The sequence below is a fragment of the Haliotis rufescens genome, unplaced genomic scaffold (genome assembly GCF_023055435.1).
Source record: "Haliotis rufescens isolate VD_foot unplaced genomic scaffold, xgHalRufe1.0.p SCAF_8, whole genome shotgun sequence".
Taxonomy (NCBI): Eukaryota; Metazoa; Mollusca; class Gastropoda; order Lepetellida; family Haliotidae; genus Haliotis; species Haliotis rufescens.
The window spans coordinates 27109205-27127427 of NW_025964372.1; the positions used below are offsets into that span (position 1 = coordinate 27109205).

Sequence of the window (18223 nt, forward strand, 5' to 3'; positions counted from 1 at the left end):
CCTATCCCGCGAGTCACCTCTAACGACAAGCATGGTTGCTGGAGACCAATTCTAACCCGGAGTTCTTTTTACGATATTGAAAAGCATGTATATGTGAAAGGTTTATTGGGGCTACTCAGAGGCATCAGTGTCCAAACATAAAAAAATATACCTGCAGCGGGTTCACAGTTTTGAAGGCTGTAAAATCAATATCCACGCAACATAACTGAATATTTTCAATTGATTTTCCTATTTCGGGGCACAAACTAGTAATACATCTAGCAACAGCGGCTTAGTACTACTGCTGAAATTCAGTTACGGAAGTTCAGTTCGTGTAACTCTGCGATTCCTTGTTGGCTGCCCGCGATTATTTGTGAAAAGTCGTGACACGTTCGCTGTAATTGTATTATCAAATCGGAAATGCTTCGCCGCTGTTGTCGGATGTGAAGTGCCTTGTTTTCCCCGCGGGTTTAAGGAACAACAAGCGTCATAGTCGGCTTAGACACTGATGGATACGCCGGAGGGCCAGTGGATGTCATGAATTTCGATTGGGAATAAAACTTCCAACATCGTACGAAAATACAGAATCAGAAATTCCGGCGTCTGATGTTGTAGGTATTTTAACATTAAATATTTATGAAAACAGCCTATCTTTAAAAGGACACCAAGATTTGATTGTCAGTGAGTAACTTGTTATGGTTTAAGTCGGAGGTAAAGGTATTATTTTCAGATTTGCTCTGAAATTGTTATTGAAATTGTAATTGAAATTGTTGAAAAAGTTATCGGTTCCAGGCGCAAATACTAAAAGAACCTGCAAATCTTAGAATGAAAAATGTTTTTTCGACTTCATCAGTCGCTGTGCACTTTATTTACTGTCTACGTGTACTGTCTACGTGTATGACGTCACTCTGGCGCGCCATGACGCATTCATGTATGAATGTCGTCATATACTTCCCTGACAACCGAAAATGGTATAATAAACTTCCCAGGAACATTTACAGGGAAACAGTTTCATTTAAAGTTAAAGACATTTTTATATCGGGAATACATTATGTATTGCCGAAAGTCACGTTTTGGAAATGTATGAGTGTCCTCTCGCTCATTGGGGCTACAACGTTTATCACTCCAGGAACACAAAAAATATTGAAGCCAATTCTTAACATTTCGAGGGGGCACGGGTGGCCCAGTCGTCTAAGGCGCCGCGATTCGCCGTGCAGAGTTGCGTCCCTTGGGCATGCCAGAAACCTATGATTGTTGGTTCGAATCCCGGTTCGCCCCGATTTTGTTTCTAGGTTTGTCAGCACCATACCCGTGCTCGTGAGACCTGCATCACTTCGGGCTTTCCTCCCACATTAAGCTGACACACCGTGATATAACTGGAATACTGTTAAAGCGGCGTTAAACCCAACTCACTCATTTCGAACATGTTTCTCTGGACAACTGTAGAACCCTCTTCGTTGTTGTAATAGGGACAAGCGTACATACGAACAGCGCTTGGCTGCTACCATTTTTCTCAGAATCCCAACATGTTCTATTACCGTGTGTATTATAGGTATATGCTCAACGTAGGTGTCTATGTCAAAGATAGACGAATGCAGCAAAGGATACGTGTGAATCTTGTTTTCATCATGGAAGGCTTAAAACTGGGAACTTTCTCCACATCACCATCTATAAACACGATATTTACAATATCATTTCCTACGTGACGTTTCCGTTCCACCTGAAATGGAAAATATGTATGATATATAAAAAATCCCACATACAAACGCGCGAACGTGGCTGAGAAATAGAAGGAAATCTGTATTTTTGTCAAGGATCAGAATTACGATCGCTATTCCTAATTTTAGAATTGTGATTTGTTTGTTTGTTTGTTTACGCCACAAGCGCCCATATTTCAAATCACGACCCCTTGTAATTTATAGAATCTGGGTCAGACAAACCAGTGATTAATATCATGAGCAACACTGCGAGATACAGTGATATGAACTAAGTAACCTAATCACTTGTCGTTTACGAACAGTTCTGTGGTCCCATTATAAACCTGGTCCAAACAAGGGGACCACTGTATAAATGTTGTTATTGTTATGGTTATTTGTTGTTTAACGCCGCACTCAGCAATATTCCAGCTGTATGACGGCGATCTGTAAATACCCGAGTCTGGACCAGACAATCCAGTGATTGACATCATGAGCATCTATTCACGCAATTGGGATACGATGACATGCATCAACCATGTCAGCTAGCCTGACCACCCGATCCCATTAACCGCCTCTTACGACAAGCATAGACGACATTTACGTCAAGCATAGTTGCTGTATAAATGTAACGTAAAGATGACTGATGTTTGTAAACAAAAGTCATCTTAACGCATACTTTAACACAAACGTACGCTCTATCTCACACAAAGCAGACATATAGCAAATACTGTTCATCACTCTCACTCACTCACTCACTCACTCAGTTAACATACCTGTTGTTTGTTGTCTTTGGAATAAGGCAGCATTGTAGATATATGAAACATGATTTCATGTCCTTCATATATTGTATAAACACTTTCTTCACCGGTTGTATCGGCTGAAAACAAGTGATCATCTTCAGTTGTTAGCTTACGATGCATACTAAGATGTACATTTTCTTCCCTTCGTTTACATCGTGTGGAACTCTTAGCAGTAACATATTGTTATAATTAGTATGATGCACACTAAGATGTACATATTCTCTATAACGTTCACATCGTGTGGAACTCTTAGCATTAACATATTGTTATAATTAGTGTGATGCATACCAAGATGTTCATACTATCCATAACGTTCACATCGTGTGGAACTCTTAGCATTAACATATTGTTATAATTAGTTTGAGCATACTAAGATGCACATATTCTCAATAACGTTCGCACCGTGTGGAGCTCTTAGCATTAACATATTGTTATAATTAACTGATAATTTAAAAAAAATATTGATAATTAAAGACATGTCAATTGCAATGAGCGCTCTTAGTGCCCTGAAAAGCGTAAAAACCTATATGTCTTATCCAAACTTGCACACTGTTTGGGGGCGGTGGGGTAGCCTAGAGGTGAAGAGTTCGCTCGTTACGCCGAAATCCTTTGTCGATTCCCCACATGAATGCAATGTGTGAAGCCTATTTTTGGTGTCCCTGCACCGCAATATTGCTGGCATGGTGCTAAAACGGCGTAAAAGCCTACGCACTCACGTATACTTTCTGATTCGTAGAAAACTAGCTTACTTCCTTTCAACTGTTACTTATAATATGGATGTACATTGTCAATGCCATTACATCAGGCAGACATCTTTACTTTCACCGCAACGAAAGACCCTTTTTATGGGAATGAAACAGAAACATATTTTATGAATAACATATGCATGTGCTTACATTTCACGTCCAAACCCGCCTTGAATTTATCCCATCCTTTCAAGGATATTCTGTCACCAAGAAGACTTGTAAAATTGTCAAAGGCGTCACTCCCTTCCTCTGAAAATAGGAATCAAAATGATCAGACAATTATTTCACGTGATTTATGTTTGTAATTGTTCTACTGTAGCAACTGTTTCACCATGTTTTTTGTATATCTTGTCACCCATGATGCTCTGTTTCCATCACTCGTGCGTAACGTCAACCGTACGTTGCTTCATCCATCCTGTCGCTCGTCCGTCTCCTTCACCACGCGTCCCTTCAAACGTCCAGCAGGGTATTATCACGCATCGCTTTCACGTCAGTCTACGTTCCCGTTACGCGCCCCTTGACGCGTCGCTTTCACGTCAGTCCACCTTCACGTTACGCGCCCCTTGACGCGTTGCTTTCACGTCAGTCCACCTTCACGTTCCGCGACCCTTGACACGTCGTTTTCACGTCAGTCCACCGTCTCGTTACACGCCCCTTGACGCGTCGCTTTCACGTCAGTACACGCGTCGCTTTCACGTCAGTCCACCTTCACGTTACGCGCCCCTTGACGCGTCGCTTTCATGTCAGTCCACCTTCACGTTACGCGCCCTTTGACTCGTCGCTTTCACGTCAGTCCACCTTCACGTTCCGCGACACTTGACTCGTCGCTTTCTAGTCAGTCCACCTGCACGTTACACGCCCTTTGACTCGTCGCTTTCACGTCAGTCCACCTTCACGTTACGCGCCCCTTGACGCGTCGCTTTCACGTCAGTCCACCTTCACGTTCCGCGACCCTTGACTCGTCGTTTTTTACGTCAGTCCATGTTCCCGTTACACGCCCCTTGACGCGTCGCTTTCACGTCAGTCCATGTTCTCGTTACACGCTCCTTGACGCGTCGGTTTAAGCTTCCCAACTACCGTCCCTTTAAAAGTGAGTCACCATACTAGAAGCTCCGTACTGCATCAGGGATTTACTTTTGATTTGTAGTGTACACCGCGTACCGTTCCTCAAACCAATATATCAATTTAAACAAGATCCCGAAAGTGTACATACACCAGACGCTGTTTGTCGATGGATGTCCCATACCATGATAAAACAAAGCTACTTAATAAAAGCCCATAGTACCTGTGACGCCATGATGAAACCCGATACAACGATTATCGATTTCCAGTGTTCTCCCATATGCCAGTATTTGCAGAGTATTCACGTCACTGTTCTGATTTGATTTACATTTATGGACACACAAGCATGTGCGTGATTCAAAACAACGGTGAGAAGATATCATCTGTCTGCCACAAACGCGCTACGTGCCGCAACAAATAGATTCTGGCAGCTTCTGGAATGTTGTCATGTGATACGACAATGAACAAACGCCAATGCAAGGCAAAAATGGCCAATACCAGCCATAGAAGCGTCGGGTAATTTGACGTTGTCAAGAAAGAATTCAAGGCGCCGAAGGCGTAATCAGGCTTCCGTACAAATGCATATCAATGGAAGCCAACGTGGGACAAAACAATGTCGCGAACAAAAGATCCAAATAATTGCCGTCGGTTAATACGAAAACTACGTTTCACGGAATGGGAGATTGAAGCCTAATATAGACTTGAATTAGCTACAGGGTTTTTTCTGGTCTTCTGAAAAATATTCAACGGTTTAAGTTCATTAAAAAGGAACTCTCCATCAATCGGATGTGAGGCATCCAGAAACATCCTATTTATTAGAATTAGAACCCTACAATATATATGCAACCTCTGACTGGATGTAATTCAAGTGTTGCTATAACAACGAGGGTAAAGGTCTGCGGTCCCCATTGATTATTTCCGTTTACCTTTTATGTTCACATGCCAGTTAGAATCTAACAACACATCTCCCAAGGCTTTTATTAACTTCGTCAGGGCCTCGCCAACGTTAATGTACATTTACTCACTGTGCATCTCTGAGGGGGAAATGTCGTGACTATTGCTTCTAATCTACCAATTACAGGGCAGGAAATTTAGATAATTTGACAGTATTGCGCCTTTTGAAAATAAGTAGCCAATCGGTGTCGACACTGGGCAAGAACGTGTTACAAAGAAATCCCTGTTGCCCGTATGAGTGTAAAGTGTTTATATATATTGCACTTTCATGTACGTATTGTGATACCTTTACAGCACAAAGGAAATCATATTAACATATATTCATATTTAGTTGTATATGTAGTAAGACCTGTTTTTGTTTCCTTTTACAGTGGAAACCTTGTTAAACCGGACGCTATCGTACAAATCGCCCAGATTGACACCTTTACGAGTAGCGAATTATTAGTATGGAGTAATATGACTTTGGATACATATTGGGGTTCTCAATACGAACGTCAAGGAGGGGAGGGGTAATTGCTGTTAATTTTTTAATCAGTGATTGACTCAAGTGTTCGCAGAACGCTTATGCATGTAGTCCTGAAGACTAGCAAATGGTCAGTAATTTCATTTACCCTCACTGTAAGGAACCCATAAGTCAATGCTGATGAAGATGCATGCTTATCTCGAGATAAACCCACTATTTTACCCCTTGGCTAAAAGTGCATTTAGGGCTGGTGTTTAAAAAATATAATGTAAGTACATATTTTAATGACATGCAACTGTTATATTCTCGCGTGGTGAAGGAAACGGACGAGCGACTGGATGAATGAGGCGACGTCTTGCATAGAGGGACACAAAGCATCATGGTTGAGAGACACACACATGTACCTTCTATACTGACCAACTTTGAAGCAGTTCTTTTCAATACTGGAATCATTTGAGTGACATGACAAAAAGGAGAAACAGTCGTTCCTTTCTAATTCTATTCAACGTACAAGATATTAAAGGACCAAGTCATTAAGACTTAATATCTAATGAATACATGTTTCGAAATGAAATGTATAATGGTTAAATTATTATGAAAGTCAAGCACATGTTATGCAAAAAACAGAGAAACTTACCATTGCTGTAAAACTCATCATCGGTCGTCTGCCCCTCACGTACATACAAAACGCCGATTTTGAAGTTAACGGATCCCTGTTACAACAATAAAATAAATACCCTTAGTTCACAATCTTCATAGATGTGTCTGCATCATACCTTATGGAACATTCATGCAGCCCATCGGTGTAGCTTTTTTCTATCGCAGTATCTCTCTTGCTAAGAAATAGATCGTCTACTGGTTAACCAGTAGAAAGAGATGGTTATGTTGCCAATGTAAGCTATTGTTACAGAGACAGGTCATGGTATTATCTCATTTAGATAAAAGTATTGGTGTCAGATCTACAAGATCCGAAGATCAAGGTATACAATCTGTTCCATTTCTGCGTAGTGTCTAACAATTCTCTTTATTCAAGGATGAAAGCGTCAATACATCTTACCTCTTGTTCTTCGAGCACTAAATGTTCCTTTTGAATATTTGGATCAAATATTTCCTTTGGTCCCTTTTCAAATTTCTGTAAGTCGAAGTGACTGAAAAGAGGAATTAATTGAAATATGAAACACGAGTAGCTGGGCTATATGTCAACGCAATACGATTCGTTTTATCAATATTAATTATCGTATTTTACATTGTGTGTTTCCTTTGAGGAATATCAAAATACACGTATTCTGATTTGACCCTGCATAAAGTTACAACATATTATTTTGTAATTAAAAGATTACAACAATATTTAAGTTGTAGGTAACTAAAGGTGTACCTCAATATTCCTTTGACTGTTTGTGGCTTCCCCGGGTTATAAGGCAATGAGAGTTTCTTAGCACCCTGAAAAAGTAGAACATTACTAACATTGTCAACATTGAATGATAGGTGAATTATACACAGTATGAATGTGAAAGGATGAAGGTAATGATGATGATGGGATGGGGTAACTGTATTAAAAGGTCAAAATAACACACACGTTGCGAAATAATAATGTTATCCGATGACGCGGTGTTCAATTACGTTTTGGCATTTCTGCATCGTTGAGGAGTTTACAAATACAGTCGTGAACGTCCATTAAGTATCTGATGACAGTAAATGGGGAAAGATAAAATGTCAATTTATACACATTCATAGCACAGCAAAGGATATAAACGTACAGTTTTCCTCCACAATATGGCTCTGTATTGAGGGACGTTGTGGTTGTTGGCGTCGGTGACAATGACGGACAACAGAAACGGCTCCTTCTCCAAGTCCACGCCGACGTAATTCTGATGTACTATAAACATATTTAAATACGTTTGTTTCAGTGGCTCGGTAAAACGTTCATAAAGTTTTTTTATCGTAGACATGTGGATAACATTTCAAAGTGATGCATTCCCCATTTTGCCTTGTACCATATGTTACCGTGTCTTTTTTAAGATGAACGATTGGCTTGCCTTTGCATGTGTTTGTTAAGGGTGCTACCGGTGAGGCGGGATACGTTCACCTTTTTGGGAACACCTGGTATCATCAAAATTTGGTAGTGATTCATAAGCACATATTCTCATATTTAGTCGGGAATATACAATCGACACTTTCTTTTGCATCTTGAAAGTTTCTTTTGTTTTTATTTACGATTCATTTCTGTTCAGGGATAAACTTTTCTTAAATAACAAATACACTACTCTAAGAATTTTAAGAACACCATGTGACCATGTTCCTGGTGTATAATTAGGGATATTGAGTGGATAAATATACATGTATTAAATCTACAAAATTATTAACGGTTTAGTTATTTTCAGAGATAAAGTGAATTAGCAAATATACAAAAGAGTACCTGTAGACAGAAAGGACTAAACGACCGTCTAAAGCGTAGGATTTTTGATACAGATTAAATGAACATGAATGTTTAAAATCTATAAGACGATGTGGACCTATTAAGGGATAAATTGTCTTGAAAAAGCACATATACTGACGGGAAGAAATAAGGGAACGGCTACATTGGAACCCTGTCTTTGGCACAGAATTTCAAAAGCATCGTAAAGATAAGGCTGGGCTCTCTTTAGTGTATTTGGATTTCAAGCAAGAAAATGGGATTGGAGGTCTATATGACACGAAAAAATAGAAAATAAATTTGAAGAATATTTCAATTTGTTTGATATGGGGGGGGGGGGGCTAGATCATTTTGAGTTATTACATAATTTTAATAATTGACTGTTTGAGTTAATTCCATTTGGCAAGCAATAGTATTACACATTATAAATATTATATATGTATTAGGTTCTATTTTCAACCAGAATCAGATCTTACTTACATTTCCCCAGGAAGTACTTGAAATACCATCTTGTCTGGTACTCCGGGTTTTCTAGATGAATTGGGCTGTTGAGAGGACTAGACAGCTGAAAAAACATACACACGGATGAGTGAGTGAGTGGGTGGGTGGGTGAGTGAGTGAGTGAGTGGGTGAGTGGGTGAGAGGGTGAGTGAGTAAGTTAGCTCACTAAGTATGATTCTACGCCGCCTTTTGTAATATTCCAGTAATACCACGGCGGGGCGGTGAGACGGGGCTTCACACAATTTACCCATGTGGGGAATCGAACCCGGACCTTAAGCGTGACGAGCGTACGCTCCAACCACTAGGCTACCCCACCGCCCTTATACACATACTCGGACGATTATAACCTCAATCAAGTAAAACCTTTACAACTCGAACTCGATACATCATTAAGGAAGATGCAACTTGATGCTCCTTGAAAAATCGTTATCAACACTACAGTCATCTATCGACAATTCGTGTATCTCGAAATACGGTTAACTCGACATACTATTTACTGATCCCAAGGGTTCACTATATGTTGTTCGTGACTGACACATGAAGCTAGTTATGTCTTGATCAGTTTACACACCCCAACACTTTAAACGAGATAATTGGTTTCTAAAAATATACTTGGAAAAGAGAATTTTTACGAGCTATATATCAATTCATCTGACCGTAGGGATCAAATAAGCTTTCATAAACAAAAGGGCAACCGGTGTTTTCAATCAATGAAAGCTTGATGCTGCAGATAACCGCAATGACATTCCGAAATGTGATGTCCGACATTGATTTAATCCTCGGCATTTGTTTACAGACGCGCTTTCAGCCCAAATTAAACCCTTTATTTTTGTGATTTTGTCTCGGATAATGGCCGTTCCCACCACATCGTATATTTGTTCTCTTCACTGATTACATACAACCTTATCGCAGGACCTGGAGTATCGGAATCGCACTTTCACAATAGAAAAACTTGGACCAAAATTAAAGTACGCTGCGTATTTTGTGTAGTGTTATGCGGACATATGTCAGGCTGAATTCATGTTCTTGCGAGTGAGTTTAAGCAGCTTTTAGCAACATCCCCGCAATATAAAGGCGGGGGACGCCAGAAATGGGCTTCACACATTGTGCTCATGTGGGGAATCGAACCCGTGTCCTCGGCGTGACGAGCTAACGCTTCAACCACTAGACCACCCCACCACCCCAGGTCTTACGAACGCGTTAATGCGGAAATGTATTTAAGAATTGACTGGGAATGGCATCACTGGAGCATGAATCTTCATACAATGAGGGCCAAACTGTATGAACGTTGGCGCTTGCGTCAATGTTATCACTATCAATCATATCACTAGTTTATACCACGAAGGATGTAGATCTAGATCTAAACACAATTTTATTAACTACTGTGACTTCATGTTTATACTTACAGCCATACAACAACCAGCTGTATAGCGGAATAAAATAGTTCCTCAAAAAGGGGGGTGACGTGAGAGCATGTATGCACAACGTGCTCTACAGGAACATCTGTTGTAGTTTGTTTATTACAAATGTATTCAAACAATATCATCATTGGATGAGAAAGGTGTGTTAATAACGACCCCAGTAAGTCAGTCACAATGACAGCGCGTCGTAATACATGACGTACATCAAGTACATGACGTCAAAATGGCCGACACTCCTGTGGCGGTTACATGTGTCGGTCATTAGCGATCAATTGACCGACCATTGAAAGGTGATTATAAAGATGTGTCAAATAGATATTGAGATAAATTAACAGATTGCTGTATACCGTCACTGACACAGATCGAGACGATACTACGATAGTTTGGATGTTTGCACTTCTTCGCTTAGTTCACTTGGGTGGGTCGTAGCGAGGATATTCGTGAGCGATCATGCAGTCAAGCTCTCTGACGTTTCTCAACGAATGCTAAAACGCTGGATTCAAGATCAAAGGGTCTAAATGATTAGGTACAACGCTTCTGTTTGTATTCGTGCTGGGGAATTCACAGGGGTTCCCCCAGGAATGAGTAAGTGTCAGTGTTTACGTCATTTCAAGAATACGGTCTCGTGAAAAATGCATGAACGACAAATTGTGGTCACGTTAATGACCTCTCGTCCGACGGTGTGATCTTCACATTGAAAAATTGTATATACATAAAAATATTAACTTTGTCAGGTCACTCGGTGAGATAATATGTTATTTGAAAAGACAATGCACAGATGCTTCGTTTATTTTATGTTATCTTCCTACTTATCTTCATGGCAATACTTGAAAACAAAAGCGTTACTAAGTCTTACATTGATCGAGTAATCCGGAGTTTGACTTAATGCCGATTCGACATCTCCAACTACGGATCACTCACCACTCGCTACCCGCCACCCGCCGCTCGACATCCGCAACCCGCTTCTCGCCCCCCGCCGCTCGACGCTCGCCATCCGCCACTCGACACCCGCCGCTCGCCGCTCGACACCTGCCACCCGCCATCCGTAACCAGTCACCCGTCACCCGTCACCCGCCACTCGCCACCCGCGATCCGCAACCAGTCACCCGACACCCGCCGCCCTACTCCCGCCATTCGCTTAATGGGTCCCGCCACCCGCCATCGTTGTGAAGGTAATAAGGTTATTTACAAGTTGGCACAATGTACATATAACCCAAGAGATGGCTTACCCCGAGATGGTGTGTGTCCTCGACATCTCGTTCCCCGGATTCCACACGAAACCGACCGGCATTTTGAGTGGAACCGTCGGAATCAACAGATGTGAGCTGAAAATAAAAAAAATATGCATATCACCACGTGACCAACAATCTCGAATTCTACCACGTATTATTCTTGAACGCAACAATGGTGACAGATGAATCTTTACTGTCTGCCAGGAACGAAACCCAGCCTCTGTACCAAACAGCCTGACAATAATCGAAACTGAACAATTTAAACCAATGGCTGATGGCATGAACACTGGTTCATTTCGCCGAGGTACGATGATTTACCTTCGGCTGAGAAGCATATTGTCATCATCTTATTCCCATTTTATTCGACAGTTTCAGTTGCCCTAGGATCATTGCCATTATGTCATTCCAATATTTGAAATGGGTAGATAGTTCGATAAATCGTTACAAAGCTATGCGGGGGCACGGTTGGCCCAGTCGCCTAAGGCGCCGCGATTCGCTGTGCAGAGTTGCGGCCCGTGGGCACGCCAGAAACATATGATTGTGGGTTCGAATCCCGGTTCGCCCCGATTATGTTTCTAGGTTTGTCAGCACCATACCCGTGCTTGTGGGTTTCACCGAAGTGGTAAACGTCTGAGACCTGCATCACTTCGGGCTTTCCTCCCACATTAAGCTGACACGCCGTGATATAACTGGAATACTGTTAAAGGCGGCGTTAAACCCAACTCACTCACTAACTCACTCACACATAGCTATGCACACCCGTTGCCAAGTTCTAACATGTTAGAAAGCAGGTCCACAGCAAGCAATGCTCGTCGTACAAGACGGCTAAAAGGATTTTGGGATCAAGTACGGTGACTTGTTTGATCACATCGGGTTTTTTTTAAATACTTTCAATCACTGGTCAAGACTCGATTATTGAAAGGACGCCGACATACATGCATACATGCATATGAATACATGAATATAACTGAGTGTGGCGTTAAACAACAAACAAACAAAATTCAAGAAAACTAAATTGCAATATGTTACATGTTGCATGTCGTTTTAATATTACCCGAATAGTATTATGTATAATGCAAGTGTTATACCATCGTAATGTGTCTGGGATACAAAATATATCTAGTTTATGTTGATCAAAGCTACTATGTAGTTAGCATATAATCAGATATTTCCTCGTGAGGATTCCAGGGCAGATTAGGTGCAGACTCAGGCTTTCACAGTACATAAACATTTGTGTTTATGAATCACAATCAAATAGCGATACTACCTGTTCGTGAATGGGTTACAGTAAAGTACGGTTATAACGAACTCAAAGGGACTACTAATTTTAGTTCGTTATAACCGTAGTTCGTTATAAGCATATATACAGCATAACTACAGCAAATAGTCTGGACCAAAAAAGTAAGTTCGTTATATCCGTCAATGCGTTAAAAGCGTGTTCGTTATACCCGTAGTTTACTGTATTTATTGTTTCGCGACGGTGTGAAATTGGTGTTTGTTATTCAAGAAAGCTGTTTCACCTTGGGCAAATCTCGCACCAGATGCCTATGTGTTTCACGGCTCTTCTACTGTAAGTGAGAAATTCAAAAGTCATTTGAGAACAATGACTTCATTAAGGAATTGATTTAGCTAAGTATAGTGTTGGCCTGCGCTGATTTTAGACCAAAACGTTAAACATTGATAGCCAAAGTGTTATGTTGAATCGATCTGCTAAATGAACTCAACTATCAGGTGGCACATTAAACGGACTTGTTATGACATTGAGGAACTTCGGCATTGTTTAGCGCCAGCAATCAGTCTTTATTGACGTGAATAATTATACAATACATGAAGGTCTTAGGCCTTCATTCCGTCGCTTGCCTGATGGATGTGTTTCCTTTTGTCTTTTGTCTTTCTCCTCGGACTTTGTTCGTGAATGGAGGATTACTTCCCGCCATACAAGGGGCACCGTCAACGCAAGTCAATTGTTCACCTGAACACGGGGGCGGTCGGGTATCCTAGTGGTTAAAGCGTTCGCTCGTCACGCCGAAGACCCGGGTTCGATTCCCGACATGGGTACAATTTGTGAAGCCCATTTCTGGTGTTCCCCGCCGTGATATTGCTGGAATATTGCTAAAAGCGGCGTAAAACCATACTCACTCACTCACTCACCTGAACACGGGAACAGATGGTACATGTCTAAATAAGGCATCGCATCGGACAGAAGTTTTGCCATCGATGCGTCAAATACCGAGAGGTCCTCCACATGTTGACTGTGTAACGTTTTGAAAGCTTCGCTGAGGAATTGAATGTGGTAACCTTGATGAAACAACAGTTATACGTTGTGAAATGGAGACACAAAAGGCTGGAGCTGCTCGACACAAAGGAAAATTCGACCTTTGGAAATTTGAAGTCATGTAGAGTCAGAGCACTCTAAGTATTTATAATGTCCAAAGGTTGGCATACGGAACATATCTTCACTGAAGAATACTTGGTGGCAGCATGATTTGTAGTAAATGAATTTCCGGGAAATTTTTTGAAATTTACTCCAGATAGTCACGACACGATAATAGGATAATTTGAGACACAAATGTGCCGTTATACAATAGCAAGATAAGCAATCATTGTCACGGGGGCAGAGATTAAATTAGAGAATTCCTGATACGATCATATAAATAAGGATTTTGTTTGGGCAGGGATCCTGCTCTCCATGTCTGTTTCGTATCAGCACAGGTTTACCGGCTAAATATTGCCTCCAAAACGCATGCGCATTCAGATTGGACGTAACAATTTACATTACAAATTATGTGGAACGCAAAAGAGTAATGAATCTTTGCACCATTAAATTGTAGAGTGCATTTTACATGTAACAGACAGCACTGGTAAAAATAACTTCAGAGTGTCGGTGGTTGATTTTCCATAATCTCACGTTGAATGTCCATCCTAATACACTTAAGCTTCTGACATCACTAAACGTCTTAGAAATAGTGTTTTATGTATTGCACTAGTCACACGTCGGTCCAAGCTACTTCGAACAATGTAAGTAAGTATAATGTTACGCCGCTTTTTGACCAACATTGTAGATTGCCTTTTACATGCAACTGACAGTTTAGGTGAAAATAACTCCAGAGTGTCAATGGCTCCACATTCCTAATAAACGCAAGTTTCTTATAGCTCTCAATTTCTTGGAAATCAAATGAAGATTTGGACCCGAATTATATATTCCTGACAATCCTTGGAATCGAAAATAGATGGCCCCAGTTAATCACTGCGCAAGTATTCCATTCGAATAGCAATGTTGATTGAATTATTCACTTGTTGAAATGCCCGCTATTTCGCACAACAGTGAGTTCGTTAATATAGTTTTACGCCGCTTTAAGCAATAATTCCACCAACATAATGTCGGGGGACACCAGAAATGAGATTCACACTTTGTACTCAATAGGGGAATCGAACCTGGGACTTTGTCGTGACGAGGGAACGCTTAAACCATCGGCCGACCACACCGCCCGTTAATGCGAGAAACACAAAGACAGAAAGGTTCTGTTGGGCTGTTGTGCAGCTAAATACCTGAACTTACAGAACAGGGGCTACACCAAATGAGCGTTGTTCAGTTTTGACTAAATGGAAATTTATACCAGGGTGTCAAGTTGGACATGACATCCTCAATAACCGTGCCACTCCGTCCCCCGGCGTTATAAAAGTGAATGGCAAAGGTGCAATGTAATTGTGTTTCCTTGAACACGACATTGTGTTACTTTAATCACGTCGGTCTCCAACGCTTTTGGACATGTATGGTTAGTTATTCAATCAATAGTCATCAATTGTACGCCAACGTAATGTTCCCCGGTACAATTTGTATTGAATAACGGTATTAGGTACGGTCTTGTGAGGTCCATACATCATTCCAGGAAATAAACTTGAATTCAGTTTCAATGAAGCCACATCCTGTGTAGCTACATTTCAGATACATTACAAGATCGATAACTCAAAGTTCTTGGGACAATTGAAAAAATCACCTGATATCGATACAATATAATTTCAAGGTTGAAATAAACTATTACGCATTTGGAGATGATCGGATGTTATTGTTTCCTTTGGAGGGTACAGGTGAGTGAGCGAATATATTTTGATGCCGCTGTATCAATATCGCAGCATTATCATGGCGGGGATACCAGAACTGAGCTTCACGAACGCATTAACAACTGGTTACCCCAACGATCAATAGGTTTCGACCGTATACATACACAAGTAAGCTCGTTTGGGTAAAACTTATTATTTCGAAACCTCGGTACATAGGTCTGTTGGTAGATGCTTTAAAGTTTCTTTGACTACAATCTTGACCGACCATGACATACTGAGATGTGCAGTGTCGCTACCCTCTGAACACGAGACGATCTTATCGACCCCCCAGTCCCCTGGCTCATTCATTAAAGAACCTCTCGACAGTCAATTATTCCAGGGTCATCAAGAAATCATTACATCAATGTATTTCATAACGTGTCCTTCACATTCTGCCCCTGTACTCGTGGATCAAACGGTTGCAATCAATACCGATCTGAAGGCATGACAGGCCAATTGGACCATTTGGAACCGAGGAGGATCAATGGTGACGATACTACGAACCATTTATTTTACTGATCAATTAACATTCATGGTGCAAAAGGGGTCATTTATTATACAGCAAGGGATATGGATCTATCGCAATAAATTTTGAATATACTGCTAAAGACTGCAAATGTCATTTAAGTGGATGGTATTTTTTTGTGCGTGGGTTGGGCCAATTTCCTCAAAGATTTATCCCGAGCATTTTGTCTTGCTTGACGTGAAAGAGCTTCACGTTGAGGTTCAGAGACCTCATTCACAGTACTTGTGACAGTCTGGCGATCACTTGATTGGGTTATTTATTTTTTCGCGACGGTGTGAAATTGGTGTTGGTTATTCAAGAAGGCTGTTTCACCTTGAGCAAATCTCGCCCCAGATGCCTATGTGTTTCACGGCTCTTCTACTGTAAGTGAGAAATTCAAAAGTCATTTGAGAACGATGACTTCATTAAGGAATTGATTTAGCTAAGTATAGTGTTGGCCTGCGCTGATTTTAGACCAAAACGTTAAACATTGATAGCCAAAGTGTTATGTTGAATCGATCTGCCAAATGAACTCAACTATCAGGTGGCACATTTAACGGACTTGTTATGACTTTGAGGAACTTCGGCATTGTTTAGCGCCAGCAATCAGTCTTTATTGGCGTGAATAATTATACAATACATGAAGGTCTTAGGCCTTCATTCCGTCGCTTGCCTGATGGATGTGTTTCCTTTTGTCTTTTGTCTATCTCCTCGGACTTGTTTCTATACATTTATGAAACGTCCTAGTTGCTGATGATATTGCATACCGACATCAATTGCATGTTTTTCTTCAGAGCTGGGTTTATTTAATTAATGTTATGGCGTGTCGACATATTTTTAGAGGAAAGTCAAGACCGGCAATAGAACCAACAATCAACGGATCATTTCAAGGTTCTAAGGAACAAGCCTCTCCGAGTTGGGCAGACAGCAAGAGAGGGAGGACAAAGGGAATAGAGGGAGAGATAGGAGATTGAATAAGAGAAAACGGGATGAGAAGGAGGGTGAGGGGTGGGGGTGTAGGGTGGGGGTGGGGTGTGGGTTGGGGGGTGGGTGGTTGGGAAATAGTGGGAGTGAATTTGGCGAGAGAGGGGAGCGTTTTCTTCAATTTTGTGTTATCAAACCACCAATTGGAACTCTGGATAATTCAATAATTACTCTTGAAGAACGCTATGGAAGTGAATCTTGTCTTTAACGTTAGTAATAGTTCAGGCACAATTTCAATTCCTAAGCAACAGTCACATTCTTTGAGGGTTATTTTAATACTCTCAACTCAGTAGTTATAATTTAGGCATTGTGGCATACAACATCGCAAGAGATCCCAGGGTAAGTCAAAGACAAACTGAATGGCTGATTGTCCTATGTCGGTAACCCGTCACTTACCTAATGAAACGGAAATATTTCTTCGTACATTGCAAAGTAAATAATTCAAGCTCAAAAGTACATTTGATGTCTCCACTCACATAATTTCGTTGCCTTCGAACCATACTGTAAGAGACAAATTCAAACTGAAGTATGAATTAACGTTTCTAGATGTGAAATAGTTTTTGAAATGTCGAACAGCATGACAGCCATTGTTTATCCACAACTATTGATTATAAGATTGTAGGTCGTTTCCTAGGTTGAATTATAATATGCATGAAGTAAAGGTGTTATATTATGCATAAGATCTGCGGAGTTCTGGTTCGCTGGAATTTTGCAAAATAAACTACATTTTTAAGCCTTTAGCGTTGTTGTGTACATATGGACAGTAACCAAATAACATGTACAATGATGCATATCAGAGAATTAAATGAGTAACCGATCGTCAAAAGATTGTTATTATTTCTGAGAGTAAAGTCTTTTTACAATTAATTTAGACTCATTTTACTCTTCTCCTTTTACTATTGAACAACAGTCCCTACTTGCAATACAACGATGTATTCTTGTGTTACATTTCAGCGATGTAATAATTGCTTGTCGTGTATTTTCGGATAACAAGTTTATTTTAACATTATTATCAGTTGCATCCGCATGAGTAGTAATGGGCCTGCTGGCTTCAACTTTTAAATGAGAAATTGTAATCCATGTTTTCAACCTACTGATATTACATGTACGCGTAAAAAGGACACTTTTCCCTTCGGCAATAACGTCGTTGTCATGGATACCTTCAGAGTCATAGCTAAAGCATCAATATTCTTATACCGGTTCATTTTCACAAATGAAGAGTTTCGGAAAGGGGCTTAAAGAACAGGAGTGTGTTCATTATATTAAAAGCTTTTAAAGTTGTACAACGTTAAAAAAATATGTTTACTTCTTCTTAATGTCGTTTGCCATAACTAAACCCTTACAGATAACGTGTTATAGCATAAT

At 40.6% G+C, this 18223-nt stretch overlaps 1 protein-coding gene across 6 annotated transcripts in view; it reads right to left on the reverse strand.

The window, feature by feature from the left end:
• LOC124143471 (GTPase-activating Rap/Ran-GAP domain-like protein 3) overlaps positions 1 to 18223 on the reverse strand; it is a 372020-nt gene that overhangs the window by 42386 nt on the left and 311411 nt on the right. For all 6 annotated transcript variants that reach the window (XM_048389241.1, XM_046512463.2, XM_046512461.2 and 3 more), the window contains exons 3-11: positions 11266 to 11361; positions 8595 to 8679; positions 7459 to 7577; positions 7077 to 7141; positions 6759 to 6849; positions 6339 to 6414; positions 3373 to 3471; positions 2450 to 2553; positions 1588 to 1699 (exon numbers count right to left, since the gene is read on the reverse strand). In XM_048389241.1, the coding sequence (XP_048245198.1) occupies positions 1588 to 1699; positions 2450 to 2553; positions 3373 to 3471; positions 6339 to 6414; positions 6759 to 6849; positions 7077 to 7141; positions 7459 to 7577; positions 8595 to 8679; positions 11266 to 11361 (847 nt within the window). The remainder of the gene's footprint in view (positions 1 to 1587; positions 1700 to 2449; positions 2554 to 3372; positions 3472 to 6338; positions 6415 to 6758; positions 6850 to 7076; positions 7142 to 7458; positions 7578 to 8594; positions 8680 to 11265; positions 11362 to 18223) is intronic.